At 54.8% G+C, this 15,323-nt stretch overlaps 1 protein-coding gene across 1 annotated transcript; it reads left to right on the plus strand.

The window, feature by feature from the left end:
• The first annotated feature begins 5,933 nt into the window (after positions 1–5,933).
• On the plus strand, positions 5,934–14,844 carry LOC139678276 (trichohyalin-like). Its single transcript, XM_071569005.1, has 5 exons — positions 5,934–8,027; positions 8,121–8,465; positions 8,736–9,779; positions 13,925–14,041; positions 14,704–14,844. Exons 1-5 carry the CDS (start codon positions 5,934–5,936, stop codon positions 14,842–14,844), a joined length of 3,741 nt encoding a protein of 1,246 aa, XP_071425106.1.
• Positions 14,845–15,323: the final 479 nt, after the last annotated feature.

Raw genomic sequence — 15,323 nt, forward strand, 5'->3', positions numbered from 1 at the left:
CTGAATCCTTCAGCCAGGAGGAGGAGGAGTCCCCTGGACATTTCAGTAGCTACCAGGACCTGCTGTCCAGCTGGGAGGACTCCCCTGGCAAAGAGTTTTCCCATGAGGACAGCTCCATGGGACAAGAGTTTTCCGACTGGGAAGAACACAGAGGCTCAGTGCCATCCCGGTGGGAAGATGACAGCGACAGAGAGCTGGAACTGCAGGACTGGCAACAACATGTGACTGTCCACACCATTGAGGTCAAGCCCTTTCGGCAGGAGGACGACGAGTGGGAAGAACTGAGTGTCCTGGAGCTGCCCCAAGCAGAAGAGAGAGAGGAAAGGCTGTCAGTGCCCGCCCCTCGCCAGGCATGGGCTGAGCTCCGTGTGAACCAACCATGCAGACGAGTGCCAGGCTGGGCCTCTCCTCCCCAGCTGCAGCCCCAGGCCCCCAGAGGGGATGTGGCTGCCCCCAGAGGGGATATGACTGTCCCCAGAGGGGATATGGCTGCCCCCAGAGGGGATGTGGCTGCCCCCAGAGGGTATGTGGCTGTCCCCAGAGGGGATATGGCTGCCCCCAGAGGGGATGTGGCTGCCCCCAGAGGGGATGTGGCTGCCCCCAAGAAACGTCCCTCCCGCCTCAGACGGGCACTGCGGGCTCTGGGCAGGCTCTTCCGCTCCTGCCTGGAGGGACAACCCGAGGATTAGGCCCTGCCCCAGGGCCAGGCCCTCCCCAGACATGGCAGGGCGGGCAGCATTTGCCAGGACAAACATCCCTGGTGCACTTCCCAGAGATCAGCACAAGACGGCACAGCACAAGGGCAGGAACGGGGCCAAGAAGTGGCCGTGGACTGGAGGGGCTCAAGAGCACCAGAGACCCCCAAACCTCAGACCTGTTTCAGGAATGACTGAAAGAAGAGAACTAATTGGGACAGAAGGGCAAACCACCTTCAGGGGGGAACCCTGTCCATGGAAAGGGACCCCCAGCAAGCCCAGCACCCTGGACATGACTCAGCCGGACTGACACTCAACAAGGACTGACATCCCATCACCTGGACTGACACTGGATTTGGACTGACACGCCATGAACTGCATTGACACTGCAACTTCCTAAAGCCAACTCACTACTCACAAGATTATTGACTACAGAGATGAATACAGGTATTTTTTAATTTAGATTTCCTATCTAATGGTGTTGCCCACTCTGAAATACTTGATAAACCCTTCTGCTCTAAATAGGAAGAATGAAAGCTCATGGTTACTGCCCAGCCCTGATTTACATGCAACCAGCTCCTTCCATACCTTTACCTTGTGTACCCCCTGCTTGTTCCTCCCTGTTCCTCCTGCCCCCTGCACGTGTTGCCAGAGTTCCACTGACCCTTTCCTAACATCCCAGACCCTCCCCTTTGCATCCTTAGCAGTTACTGAATCCTGCTTTTCCAGCACTTTCTTGATAATGACTCAATGAGTGGGACTGACTTTGAGGTGGAGCTTGAGTGGCTCCAGTCAGACACACCTTTGGTACTAATTGTGGAACATCTTCTTGCTTTGCTCTCCAAGATACAGGCAATAAAGTCTGGAGTCTGTTCTGTCCTCTGTTCTGTGAGGAATCCTCCTGGAATAGATTCCGTGCATACCAACCACATTCCACCCAGGAAGAGGTAACTGAGAGATTGGAGTGGGTCATACACTTATTCTGTCACTGGAGTTTATAAAGGTTCTTGTTGTGCTAGAATTGGATTATTTCAGGTGGCCTTTTCAAATCATTTCCTTGTAGACTCACCAGGGGAGCCCTGGAAGAGAAGCTCAGTGATTCCTGGAATGACAGGAAAAGGAAGAAGGAGGAGGAAGATCCCTTGGCTCTGCCAGTTGAGGAGATGCAGTGAGTGCCAACCACCTCCTGTTGTTGTTGTTGTTTTTCACTCAGTCGTGGGAATGAGCCTTTCCTGTGCCAGGCCTGATGTTGTTTCCCCCCCAGGACACCCCAGCCCAGACGTGGCTCACGCCTGTCTGAGTGGCAGAAGCTCCCGGAGGGCATCGAGCACTTGCCCGAGAAGTGGTCCTGCTGCCTGAGCCCTGAGCCCAGTTCAGGTAATGCCACATTCCAGGGAATCCCCACCCCTGCTCCTGGGCCCCTGGTCACCCCTGGTGATGTCAAGCTCTTTCTGCTGGGGGGGTTTCTCTCCCTTCCCTCACTCAGGAATTGCAATTCCAGCTTTCTCTCAGGATTGTGCCACCAGCATCAGGCCTGGTGAAGAGGATCCAAAGTCCAGGTAAAAATGATGTCAATCTCCTTTAGATGAGCATTGCCCATTAACCCCCAAACTGACAACGATTCCAGCCAAAGCTACAGACAAGGCAGTGAGTTAAATGCTGGAGTAACAATGTCAGCATCGTGTGTTTGCCACATGAAAAAGCAGAATTTCCATCCTGCTTTGAGAAGGTGTCTTGTGCTTCTCCCAGCCTTGGAGTTGGCTGAGTCCTGAGCCATCTCCTACCCAGGAGAAAGAAGATTGTGCTCCACCTTGGACACACAAGCAGCTGCATCAAATATCCCTGGGTAAGATGGTTGAATTTGGTTGCTAAATGCACAGAGTTGTTAGAAAAGCACTTATTTATAATAACACAAGTTGTAAGGGCTCCCCCTCAATAGAAAACGGTGGAATTTGGTGGCAGTCCCATCTCTGCAATAGTGTTTAACTACAGCTTTGGACTCAGACAATACTGAGCTGTGATCAGGTCTGAAGATGTAAAACAAGAGCTCCCTGATTGCTCCTGGCACAACCTGCAGAGAAATCAGCCCAGCACGGTCTGAGGGTGCTCACCCCCTTCTGCCTTCTTTGAGAACAATGGGAGAAGGTGGAACTCAGAGTGTGCCCTCAGGCCCTTGTTCCTCCAGGAAAGGCATTTCCTGGGGCTGCACATCCTCCAGTGCCCTGCAGGGGCACGTCCCTCCCTAGGGATGGAGTGGGAGTTTGATTGGGCCTTCAGAACCCCAAAGGGAACAGCTGAGCCAGACAGACACACGAGTCAGGGCTGTTCTTCCAACACTGACATCCTTCCAACCAACAAGTCAATCACTTCTCACTTTTGCTGCCTGTCTCAGGGCAGTTCTCACTCACAAGGCTGGGTGGCTTTTAGAACTTTTCCTTTGTCTTTCTTGCCAGATTGAACTGCTGCAACTGGGACATTGGAAGAAGAACTTGGCATCTCTTTTTCCTCTCCCTTTCCCTCTCTCTCCCTCCTAAAGTCATCTCTTCCTTTCTCTCTTCCCTTTCACCCTTCCCTTTATCCCAAATCCACTAAGTCATTTAGACACTTCATGTGTATTAATTAATTGAGATTAGGAAAATAGGTTACTCTGTTTATAATACTATGAAATAGGCATAGAGAGGAACTAAGGAATACACATATTAGGAACATTTCAGTATAATAGTAGTATAGTATATAGAATATATTATATCATATTATATTACATCACATTACATTACATTATAAAATATTGCATAGTAAGGGTGCACTCCATAGAGCTTTCCATAATGGATGCACTCACACTCACCCCCACACCTCCCCTACCCTCCAATCCCCCCCTCTCCCCTCTCCCCCTTCCCCTCTCATCTCCTCCCCTTCCCTCTCACCCGCTTACCCTCTCCCTCTCCTCTCCCCCCTCCCCTCCTCTCCATTTCCCTCTCAATCCTCCTTCCCTCCCCTCCTCTCCCCTGCCCTCTCTGCCCCTGCCCTCTCCTCTCTCAAGCTCTCTCAACCTCTCTAAACCTCTCCTCTCACCCACAGAAGCAGAGCCTGCCAATGGCGCCGCTTGCCAGGCATTGGCCACAGCAACTGCCATTCCCTCCTCAACGGATCTGCCTGGCCCAGAGCATGGAGTGGGAACCACTGGACAAGAAAGTCACACTTGGCCTGCCCATTCTCCTTCTGGCACTGCTTGCCTTGCACTCAGAAAGGCTTGGAACTAAGGGGGGCACAGTGCCAGCCTCTGCTGGGGGGGACAAGAACCTTTCCTGCCCAGCCCTGCCCGTGCTCCTGACACAGAGCAGGGCTGTGTGTGCAGCTTTAACTGGAGTGTTTCTGGGCAGCTGCACAGCAGGACCCTCTGCCTTCTCTTTCTCCCGGACAGCCTTCCCCTGTCGCAGGACACGGAGCTCTTCTCCCGCGGGATGGGAGGGAGGAGCTCAGCTTTGGGACCCCACGGGGGAGCTGCTGGCTCCTTTTCTACACCTGAATATCATCGACAGGGCCGGGGAGGGGCTCTTTGTGCCTGAAGGAAGGGAAAGGGAGCCAGAGGAGGATGATCCACCTTGCTGAGGCTGGGGGAGGACCCCAAGGCTGGGAGGCACCCAGGCCATCCTGCTGGGCATCCTCCTGCCAGCTGGGAGGATCCAGGGGCGCAGGAGGCAGCTCTGGCTGCTTCCTTCGCTCTCTCCCCCTCTTTCTTTGCTTTAGGAGCTCGGAGATCCCTTGGATCTGAGGCAGGAACTGAAGGAAATTCGTGGATATGTCAACAAGGTCCAAGATCCAGAAACTCAGCAAGATCATGAGAGATACTGTCTAGCACAGCCTGTTGGTGATTCCCAGGGAAGCCTGGCTGATGGAAGCAATAAAATTCTTCCTTCTGGAGTAGACAGTGTCAGGTGTTTTGATTTGGGCAACAGCTGTGAGGGAGGAAGATGCTGAAGCTGCAGCTGAGTTTGATGTAGCTCTCAGTGAACACTCCATGACACAGCCTGAAAACGTGTTTCACCCTGAGGGCACGTGAGCTTTGCTGGGAAGGCCATGGAGAGAACAGTGTGGGAGCTGAGACACGGGGTCAGTGCTGCCAGGCAGTGGCTCTGCCAGGCTCCAGGACAGACCCTGAGGGGAGGGGTGTTCTGCCGTGGCCCGAGGGAAAGGATGGGAGGAAATGGCCTGTACCAGGGCAGGTTGACCTCAGAGATTAGAAACAATTTTTTCCCTGCAGGAGTGGTCAGGCATTGGAATGAGTGTCCCAGGGAGGTGGGGCAGTCACTGTCTCTGGAAGTGTCCCAGAGGGGTCTGGAAGTGGCCCTTGGGGACATGGATTGGGGGTGATTGTGGTGGTGCTGGTGAGGCCGGGACTGGATGGTCCTGCAGGTCTCTGCCAGCCTTGATGTTTCCAGGACTCTGGGATTGTCCTGACCCAGGGGCAGGTTCTGCCACCTGGCCTTGTGGCACCTCCTGATGTTCTCGTGGTGCCACTTCTCCAGCTTGTCCAGGTGCCTCAGGATGGCCCCGTCCTTCCGTGGTGTCACCTGCCCCGCTCAGCTCCGGTCCCTGCCGACGTGCAGCGGGAGCGCTGGCCCCGCTGTGTGCCATCGACGCAGACCCTGCGGAGCCCGCGGGGCTGAGGCACAGCCCTGAGGGACCCCCCTCATCCCTCATCCATGAAGCCCCTGCCCACACCTCCCCGGCACGGCCATCCGGCCAAACCCTCTGGGCTCTGCCCTGCGCAGGTCGGGGTGTCGTGTGGAATATTTAAATATTATAAGTAGTTGTCATATATGGTATAGATTTCTATCAATATTATATATTGGAGTACATACTATCATTATTATAATATTTAGTTTCTTGTATTTTAGTTTTAAATAATTTTTTATTTTATAATGATTTATTATTTTTTGATGTAACTTTTATTTGTTTTGGAGTAATTGTGTGTGCCACAGTCCTGCAGGGAGGTGCTGGGAGCAAGATCTCCCGAAGGGAGATAGACAGAGAGAATGGAGGCTTAAATGGTGGCCCTTTGTGACATCCCAGGTGCCTTCCAGGGCCCTTTGTGACACGGGCCACGGTGATGCCCAGAGCCCCGCCCTGCCCAGGGCTATTTAAGGAGCGCAGAGCCCGGGGGTGCCCCAGCCAGGAGAGCAGCTCGGCCAGCGTGAAGCAGCTCCCTGGATCCTGCTAGAGCAGAGGACAACGCAGATGGAGAAGCAGAAGAGGAACCCCAAATCCAAGTCCCCCAGCCCCTTGCCCAGCTGGATGGAAGACCAGGCACTCAGCGGGCAGTGGGAGGGGGCAGTGGGCGAGTCAGACCTGCCACTGTCCCTGACTGAGGAGGGGACCTTTCTTGACATGGACAAAGACTGGAATGACGACAAGGATCAAGAGCTCTCCCGGTCTGGCGATGTCACCAGAAGCCAAGATGTGACACTCCAAGAGCTCTACCAATGGGAAGAAGAAGTGACAGTCCGAGAACGTTCCCAGCGGAGAGCCAGGAGACAGCGAGAGCTCTACCAGAGGGAAGAAAAGGTGACAGTCCGGGAACTCTCCCAGTGGCATGACAGGAGACAACCAGAGCTGCACCAACGGGAAGAAAAGGTGACAGTCCAGGAGCTGCACCAATGGGAAGAAGGCGGTGTGAGGTACACAGAGGTGACCCAATGGGAAGCAAGTGTGACAGTCCAAGAGCTGTCCCATTTGGAAGAAAAAAAGCCACCTCAATGGCTGTCCGAATGGGGAGAAGAACTGAGAGGCCAAGACCAGATCCTGAGGAGAGTTCAGAGACCCAGGGATCTTTCCTCATTGGAGGAAGATGTGAGAGGGACAGAGCTGACCTTGAGGAGAGTTCAGAGACCCAGGGAACTCCCCTCATGGGAAGAAGATGTAAGAGGAAAGGAGCTGTCCCAGAGCAGAGATGTAAGAGACCAAGACCCAATCCAAAACTACAGTGCCCAGAAGCTGCCCCAAAGGGAGAGAGATGTGAGGGAGAAAAAGCTGTCCCAATGGGGAGCTGATGTTGGTTGCACCACCTGGGACAAAGCTTTACACCCTGGGAATGCTGGGGGCTCCCAGACTTGTCCCCAGGAGGGGCCCAGCTCTCCCAGCAGTGTGGGCACAGAGGTGGCAGGAGAGGCAGCCCCTGAGCTGCCCAGCTCAGCTCCTGCCCCGCTGAGTCCCACGGACACTGAGCCAGCAGCTGCTGCCCCAGCCAGAGCTGCTGAGGAGGAGAAGGAGCCCCAGGGGCCTCTCAGTGCTGAGGAGGAAAAGGCAGAAGGTTCTCCAGCCTTTGGAGAGCAGGAGCCATCAGCAGGGACAGAGAGCGATGTCCCTGCCCCACAGAGCAATGCTCTGCTTGAGGTGCAGAGACTGAGCCAGGAGCTGGAGGAACAGAGAGAGCTGGAGCAGAGCAGGGCTGCAGAGATGGTGGGAACAGTTCCATCAGAAAGGGAAGAGAGCCCAGTTCCTGCCCCACAGAGCCCCTGCTCCCCCTCCAGCCCCTCGACTCCTGAGGTGCAAGGCCAAGCCCTCAGTGGGCAGCAGGAGGAGACAGAGGGGGAGTCACTGCTGGCAGTGCAAGAGACTGAGGAGGGGGCCTTGGCTGGGGAGGGGAAAGACTGGAAGTCTTGCATGGAGGAAGAGCTGTCCCGAGGGGAAGGCGAGACAAACCCAGAGCCGTGCCAAGGGACAGACTACAGTGTCCAGGAGCTGTCCCAAGGGGAAGGTGAGATGGGCCCAGAGCTGTCCCAGAGGAAAGAGGATGTCACCTGCAATGTCTGTGACAATGCCTTGGGCCCAGTGAACGAGGAGGACGCCCACACTGTTCCCCAGGAGGGGTCCAGCTCTCCCAGCAGTGTGGGCACAGAGGTGGCAGGAGAGGCAGCCCCTGAGCTGCCCAGCTCAGCTCCTGCACCGCTGAGTCCCACGGACACTACACCGGTCCCTGTCCCACAGAGCCCCTCAGAGGGCAGCCAGGCCCTGCTGGACGCAAACCAGGACATGTCCAGTGAGATCCTGAGCCAGGCTGAGCTTGAGCTCCAGGGATCCAGCCAGCAGGAGGAGGAAGAGAGAGAGCTGGAAGAAAGCCTGACTGCAGAGTCAGTGAGAACAGTTAGCCCAGAATTGCCACAGACCCCAGTCAATACTCTGGAGAGTATCTCAGATGGCATCCCGGCCCTGATGGAGGCAGAGCGTCAGATCTTCAGTGAGATGCTGGGCAATGCTCTGCTTGAGGTGCAGAGAGTGAGCCAGGAGCTGGAGGAAGAGAGAGATGTGGAGCAGAGCAGGGTTGCAGAGATGGTGAGAACAGTTCCATCAGAAAGGGAAGAGAGCCCAGTCCTTGCCCCACAGAGCCCAGTCCCTGCCCCACAGGGCCCAGTTCCTGCCCCACAGGGCCCCTCAGAGGGCAGCCAGGCCCTGCTGGACTTCGCTGAGCTCATCAGCACTGAGATCCTGAGCCAGGCTGAGCTTGAGCTCCGGAGATCCGTCCAGCAGCTGCAGGCACAGGGACACCTGGAGCAAACCATGGCTGCAGAGGTGGTAACAACAGTTCCAGTAGAAAGGGAAGACAGCCCAGTTCCTGCCCCACAGGGCCCCTCAGAGAGGAGCCAGGCCCTGCTGGACTTTGCTGATCGCATCAGGACTGAGATCCTGAGCCAGGCTGAGCGTGAGCTCAGGAGATCCATCCAGCAGCTTCCGGCACAGAGAGAGCTGGAGCAGAGCAGGGCTGCAGAGATGGTAACAACAGTTCTAGTAGTTGGGGAGGAGAGCCCAGTCCCTGCCCCACAGGAACCCTCAGTGGGAAACCAAGCCCTGCTGGACTTTGCTGGGCTCATCAGCACTGAGATCCTGAGCCAGGCTGAGCTTGAGCTCAGGAGATCCATCCAGCAGCTGCAGGCACAGAGAGAGCTGGAGCAGAGCAGGGCTGCAGAGGTGGTAACAACAGTTTCAGAAGAAAGGGAAGAGAGCCCAGTTCCTGCCCCAGAGAGCCCAGTCCCTGCCCCACAGAGCCTCTGCTCCCCCTCCAGCCCCTCGGCTCCTGAGCTGCGAACCCAGATCCTCAGTGAGCAGGAAGAAGACAAGGAGGCAGAGGGGGAATCAGTCCAGGCACTGCAAGAGACCCAGGAGGGGGCCCTGGCTGGGGAAGGGATACACTGGACATACCACGTTGACCAAGAGGCTTCCCAGTGGGAAGATGAGGAAGACCAGGAGCTGTCCCAAGAAAATAACACATGCCAACAAGTGTCCCAAGGGGAAGACCTCCCTGAGCAGGAGCTGTTCCCTGGGCAAGGCAAGGCCGACCAAAAACTGTCTGACTGGGAAGAATACACTGAGGAAGAGGAGCCCCAAGGAGAAGGGAAGAGCTACCAGGAAGTGTCTGACTGGGAGGAAAACATCAAGCAAGAGCTGTCCCAAGGAGAAGGAAGTAGCTCCAGCTGGGAAGAACACGGAGGCTCAGTGCTATGCCGGTGGGAAGATGAGAGGGACAGAGAGCTGGCACTGCAGTACTGGCAACAACACGTGACCGTCCACACCATTGAGGTCAAGCCCTTTCGGCGGCAGGATGAGTGTGAAGGAAACATCAAGGAAGAGCTGACCCAGAGAGAAGTGAGTGGCTCCCAAGGACTGAGCGACAAGGAGCACTCCAAACAGGAAGAGCAGTCAGAAGGAAAAGGAGGTCGCAGCCCACGGGTACGGTCCAGCTCTGAATCCTTCAGCCAGGAGGAGGAGTCCCCTGGACATTTCAGTAGCTACCAGGACCTGCTGTCCAGCTGGGAGGACTCCCCTGGCAAAGAGTTTTCCCATGAGGACAGCTCCATGGGACAAGAGTTTTCCGACTGGGAAGAACACAGAGGCTCAGTGCCATCCCGGTGGGAAGATGACAGCGACAGAGAGCTGGAACTGCAGGACTGGCAACAACATGTGACTGTCCACACCATTGAGGTCAAGCCCTTTCGGCAGGAGGACGACGAGTGGGAAGAACTGAGTGTCCTGGAGCTGCCCCAAGCAGAAGAGAGAGAGGAAAGGCTGTCAGTGCCCGCCCCTCGCCAGGCATGGGCTGAGCTCCATGTGAACCAACCATGCAGACGAGTGCCAGGCTGGGCCTCTCCTCCCCAGCTGCAGCCCCAGGCCCCCAGAGGGGATGTGGCTGCCCCCAGAGGGGATATGGCTGTCCCCAGAAGGGATGTGGCTGCCCCCAGAGGGGATGTGGCTGTCCCCAGAGGGGATGTGGCTGCCCCCAGAGGGGATGTGGCTGCCCCCAGAGGGTATGTGGCTGCCCCCAGAGGGGATATGGCTGCCCCCAGAGGGGATGTGGCTGCCCCCAGAGGGGATGTGGCTGCCCCCAAGAAACGTCCCTCCCGCCTCAGACGGGCACTGCGGGCTCTGGGCAGGCTCTTCCGCTCCTGCCTGGAGGGACAACCCGAGGATTAGGCCCTGCCCCAGGGCCAGGCCCTCCCCAGACATGGCAGGGCGGGCAGCATTTGCCAGGACAAACATCCCTGGTGCACTTCCCAGAGATCAGCACAAGACGGCACAGCACAAGGGCAGGAACGGGGCCAAGAAGTGGCCGTGGACTGGAGGGGCTCAAGAGCACCAGAGACCCCCAAACCTCAGACCTGTTTCAGGAATGACTGAAAGAAGAGAACTAATTGGGACAGAAGGGCAAAACCACCTTCAGGGGGGAACCCTGTCCATGGAAAGGGACCCCCAGCAAGCCCAGCACCCTGGACATGACTCAGCCGGACTGACACTCAACAAGGACTGACATCCCATCACCTGGACTGACACTGGATTTGGACTGACACGCCATGAACTGCATTGACACTGCAACTTCCTAAAGCCAACTCACTACTCACAAGATTATTGACTACAGAGATGAATACAGGTATTTTTTAATTTAGATTTCCTATCTAATGGTGTTGCCCACTCTGAAATACTTGATAAACCCTTCTGCTCTAAATAGGAAGAATGAAAGCTCATGGTTACTGCCCAGCCCTGATTTACATGCAACCAGCTCCTTCCATACCTTTACCTTGTGTACCCCCTGCTTGTTCCTCCCTGTTCCTCCTGCCCCCTGCACGTGTTGCCAGAGTTCCACTGACCCTTTCCTAACATCCCAGACCCTCCCCTTTGCATCCTTAGCAGTTACTGAATCCTGCTTTTCCAGCACTTTCTTGATAATGACTCAATGAGTGGGACTGACTTTGAGGTGGAGCTTGAGTGGCTCCAGTCAGACACACCTTTGGTACTAATTGTGGAACATCTTCTTGCTTTGCTCTCCAAGATACAGGCAATAAAGTCTGGAGTCTGTTCTGTCCTCTGTTCTGTGAGGAATCCTCCTGGAATAGATTCCGTGCATACCAACCACATTCCACCCAGGAAGAGGTAACTGAGAGATTGGAGTGGGTCATACACTTATTCTGTCACTGGAGTTTATAAAGGTTCTTGTTGTGCTAGAATTGGATTATTTCAGGTGGCCTTTTCAAATCATTTCCTTGTAGACTCACCAGGGGAGCCCTGGAAGAGAAGCTCAGTGATTCCTGGAATGACAGGAAAAGGAAGAAGGAGGAGGAAGATCCCTTGGCTCTGCCAGTTGAGGAGATGCAGTGAGTGCCAACCACCTCCTGTTGTTGTTGTTGTTTTTCACTCAGTCGTGGGAATGAGCCTTTCCTGTGCCAGGCCTGATGTTGTTTCCCCCCCAGGACACCCCAGCCCAGACGTGGCTCACGCCTGTCTGAGTGGCAGAAGCTCCCGGAGGGCATCGAGCACTTGCCCGAGAAGTGGTCCTGCTGCCTGAGCCCTGAGCCCAGTTCAGGTAATGCCACATTCCAGGGAATCCCCACCCCTGCTCCTGGGCCCCTGGTCACCCCTGGTGATGTCAAGCTCTTTCTGCTGGGGGGGTTTCTCTCCCTTCCCTCACTCAGGAATTGCAATTCCAGCTTTCTCTCAGGATTGTGCCACCAGCATCAGGCCTGGTGAAGAGGATCCAAAGTCCAGGTAAAAATGATGTCAATCTCCTTTAGATGAGCATTGCCCATTAACCCCCAAACTGACAACGATTCCAGCCAAAGCTACAGACAAGGCAGTGAGTTAAATGCTGGAGTAACAATGTCAGCATCGTGTGTTTGCCACATGAAAAAGCAGAATTTCCATCCTGCTTTGAGAAGGTGTCTTGTGCTTCTCCCAGCCTTGGAGTTGGCTGAGTCCTGAGCCATCTCCTACCCAGGAGAAAGAAGATTGTGCTCCACCTTGGACACACAAGCAGCTGCATCAAATATCCCTGGGTAAGATGGTTGAATTTGGTTGCTAAATGCACAGAGTTGTTAGAAAAGCACTTATTTGTAATAACACAAGTTGTAAGGGCTCCCCCTCAATAGAAAACAGTGGAATTTGGTGGCAGTCCCATCTCTGCAATAGTGTTTAACTACAGCTTTGGACTCAGACAATACTGAGCTGTGATCAGGTCTGAAGATGTAAAACAAGAGCTCCCTGATTGCTCCTGGCACAACCTGCAGAGAAATCAGCCCAGCACGGTCTGAGGGTGCTCACCCCCTTCTGCCTTCTTTGAGAACAATGGGAGAAGGTGGAACTCAGAGTGTGCCCTCAGGCCCTTGTTCCTCCAGGAAAGGCATTTCCTGGGGCTGCACATCCTCCAGTGCCCTGCAGGGGCACGTCCCTCCCTAGGGATGGAGTGGGAGTTTGATTGGGCCTTCAGAACCCCAAAGGGAACAGCTGAGCCAGACAGACACACGAGTCAGGGCTGTTCTTCCAACACTGACATCCTTCCAACCAACAAGTCAATCACTTCTCACTTTTGCTGCCTGTCTCAGGGCAGTTCTCACTCACAAGGCTGGGTGGCTTTTAGAACTTTTCCTTTTAGAACTTTTCCTTTGTCTTTCTTGCCAGATTGAACTGCTGCAACTGGGACATTGGAAGAAGAACTTGGCATCTCTTTTTCCTCTCCCTTTCCCTCTCTCTCCCTCGTAAAGTCATCTCTTCCTTTCTCTCTTCCCTTTCACCCTTCCCTTTATCCCAAATCCACTAAGTCATTTAGACACTTCATGTGTATTAATTAATTGAGATTAGGAAAATAGGTTACTCTGTTTATAATACTATGAAATAGGCATAGAGAGGAACTAAGGAATACACATATTAGGAACATTTCAGTATAATAGTAGTATAGTATATAGAATATATTATATCATATTATATTACATCACATTACATTACATTATAAAATATTGCATAGTAAGGGTGCACTCCATAGAGCTTTCCATAATGGATGCACTCACACTCACCCCCACACCTCCCCTACCCTCCAATCCCCCCCTCTCCCCTCTCCCCCTTCCCCTCTCATCTCCTCCCCTTCCCTCTCACCCGCTTACCCTCTCCCTCTCCTCTCCCCCCTCCCCTCCTCTCCATTTCCCTCTCAATCCTCCTTCCCTCCTCTCCCCTGCCCTCTCTGCCCCTGCCCTCTCCTCTCTCAAGCTCTCTCAACCTCTCTAAACCTCTCCTCTCACCCACAGAAGCAGAGCCTGCCAATGGCGCCGCTTGCCAGGCATTGGCCACAGCAACTGCCATTCCCTCCTCAACGGATCTGCCTGGCCCAGAGCATGGAGTGGGAACCACTGGACAAGAAAGTCACACTTGGCCTGCCCATTCTCCTTCTGGCACTGCTTGCCTTGCACTCAGAAAGGCTTGGAACTAAGGGGGGCACAGTGCCAGCCTCTGCTGGGGGGGACAAGAACCTTTCCTGCCCAGCCCTGCCCGTGCTCCTGACACAGAGCAGGGCTGTGTGTGCAGCTTTAACTGGAGTGTTTCTGGGCAGCTGCACAGCAGGACCCTCTGCCTTCTCTTTCTCCCGGACAGCCTTCCCCTGTCGCAGGACACGGAGCTCTTCTCCCGCGGGATGGGAGGGAGGAGCTCAGCTTTGGGACCCCACGGGGGAGCTGCTGGCTCCTTTTCTACACCTGAATATCATCGACAGGGCCGGGGAGGGGCTCTTTGTGCCTGAAGGAAGGGAAAGGGAGCCAGAGGAGGATGATCCACCTTGCTGAGGCTGGGGGAGGACCCCAAGGCTGGGAGGCACCCAGGCCATCCTGCTGGGCATCCTCCTGCCAGCTGGGAGGATCCAGGGGCGCAGGAGGCAGCTCTGGCTGCTTCCTTCGCTCTCTCCCCCTCTTTCTTTGCTTTAGGAGCTCGGAGATCCCTTGGATCTGAGGCAGGAACTGAAGGAAATTCGTGGATATGTCAACAAGGTCCAAGATCCAGAAACTCAGCAAGATCATGAGAGATACTGTCTAGCACAGCCTGTTGGTGATTCCCAGGGAAGCCTGGCTGATGGAAGCAATAAAATTCTTCCTTCTGGAGTAGACAGTGTCAGGTGTTTTGATTTGGGCAACAGCTGTGAGGGAGGAAGATGCTGAAGCTGCAGCTGAGTTTGATGTAGCTCTCAGTGAACACTCCATGACACAGCCTGAAAACGTGTTTCACCCTGAGGGCACGTGAGCTTTGCTGGGAAGGCCATGGAGAGAACAGTGTGGGAGCTGAGACACGGGGTCAGTGCTGCCAGGCAGTGGCTCTGCCAGGCTCCAGGACAGACCCTGAGGGGAGGGGTGTTCTGCCGTGGCCCGAGGGAAAGGATGGGAGGAAATGGCCTGTACCAGGGCAGGTTGACCTCAGAGATTAGAAACAATTTTTTCCCTGCAGGAGTGGTCAGGCATTGGAATGAGTGTCCCAGGGAGGTGGGGCAGTCACTGTCTCTGGAAGTGTCCCAGAGGGGTCTGGAAGTGGCCCTTGGGGACATGGATTGGGGGTGATTGTGGTGGTGCTGGTGAGGCCGGGACTGGATGGTCCTGCAGGTCTCTGCCAGCCTTGATGTTTCCAGGACTCTGGGATTGTCCTGACCCAGGGGCAGGTTCTGCCACCTGGCCTTGTGGCACCTCCTGATGTTCTCGTGGTGCCACTTCTCCAGCTTGTCCAGGTGCCTCAGGATGGCCCCGTCCTTCCGTGGTGTCACCTGCCCCGCTCAGCTCCGGTCCCTGCCGACGTGCAGCGGGAGCGCTGGCCCCGCTGTGTGCCATCGACGCAGACCCTGCGGAGCCCGCGGGGCTGAGGCACAGCCCTGAGGGACCCCCCTCATCCCTCATCCATGAAGCCCCTGCCCACACCTCCCCGGCACGGCCATCCGGCCAAACCCTCTGGGCTCTGCCCTGCGCAGGTCGGGGTGTCGTGTGGAATATTTAAATATTATAAGTAGTTGTCATATATGGTATAGATTTCTATCAATATTATATATTGGAGTACATACTATCATTATTATAATATTTAGTTTCTTGTATTTTAGTTTTAAATAATTTTTTATTTTATAATGATTTATTATTTTTTGATGTAACTTTTATTTGTTTTGGAGTAATTGTGTGTGCCACAGTCCTGCAGGGAGGTGCTGGGAGCAAGATCTCCCGAAGGGAGATAGACAGAGAGAATGGAGGCTTAAATGGTGGCCCTTTGTGACATCCCAGGTGCCTTCCAGGGCCCTTTGTGACACGGGCCACGGTGATGCCCAGAGCCCCGCCCTGCCCAGGGCTATTTAAG

This window comes from Pithys albifrons, chromosome 1, assembly GCF_047495875.1.
Source record: "Pithys albifrons albifrons isolate INPA30051 chromosome 1, PitAlb_v1, whole genome shotgun sequence".
NCBI classification, from domain to species: domain Eukaryota; kingdom Metazoa; phylum Chordata; class Aves; order Passeriformes; family Thamnophilidae; genus Pithys; species Pithys albifrons.

Bases quoted from the DNA above. Each gene is read 5' to 3' on its own strand.
- LOC139678276 (XM_071569005.1), top strand. From the start codon at position 5,934: ATGGAGAAGCAGAAGAGGAACCCCAAATCCAAGTCCCCCAGCCCCTTG. The intron at 8,466-8,735 runs GTAACAACAGTT...CCTGCCCCACAG, and splicing joins AGAGCAGGGCTGCAGAGATG to AGCCTCTGCTCCCCCTCCAG. The intron at 9,780-13,924 runs GCATGGGCTGAG...TCTTTGCTTTAG, and splicing joins CAGTGCCCGCCCCTCGCCAG to GAGCTCGGAGATCCCTTGGA.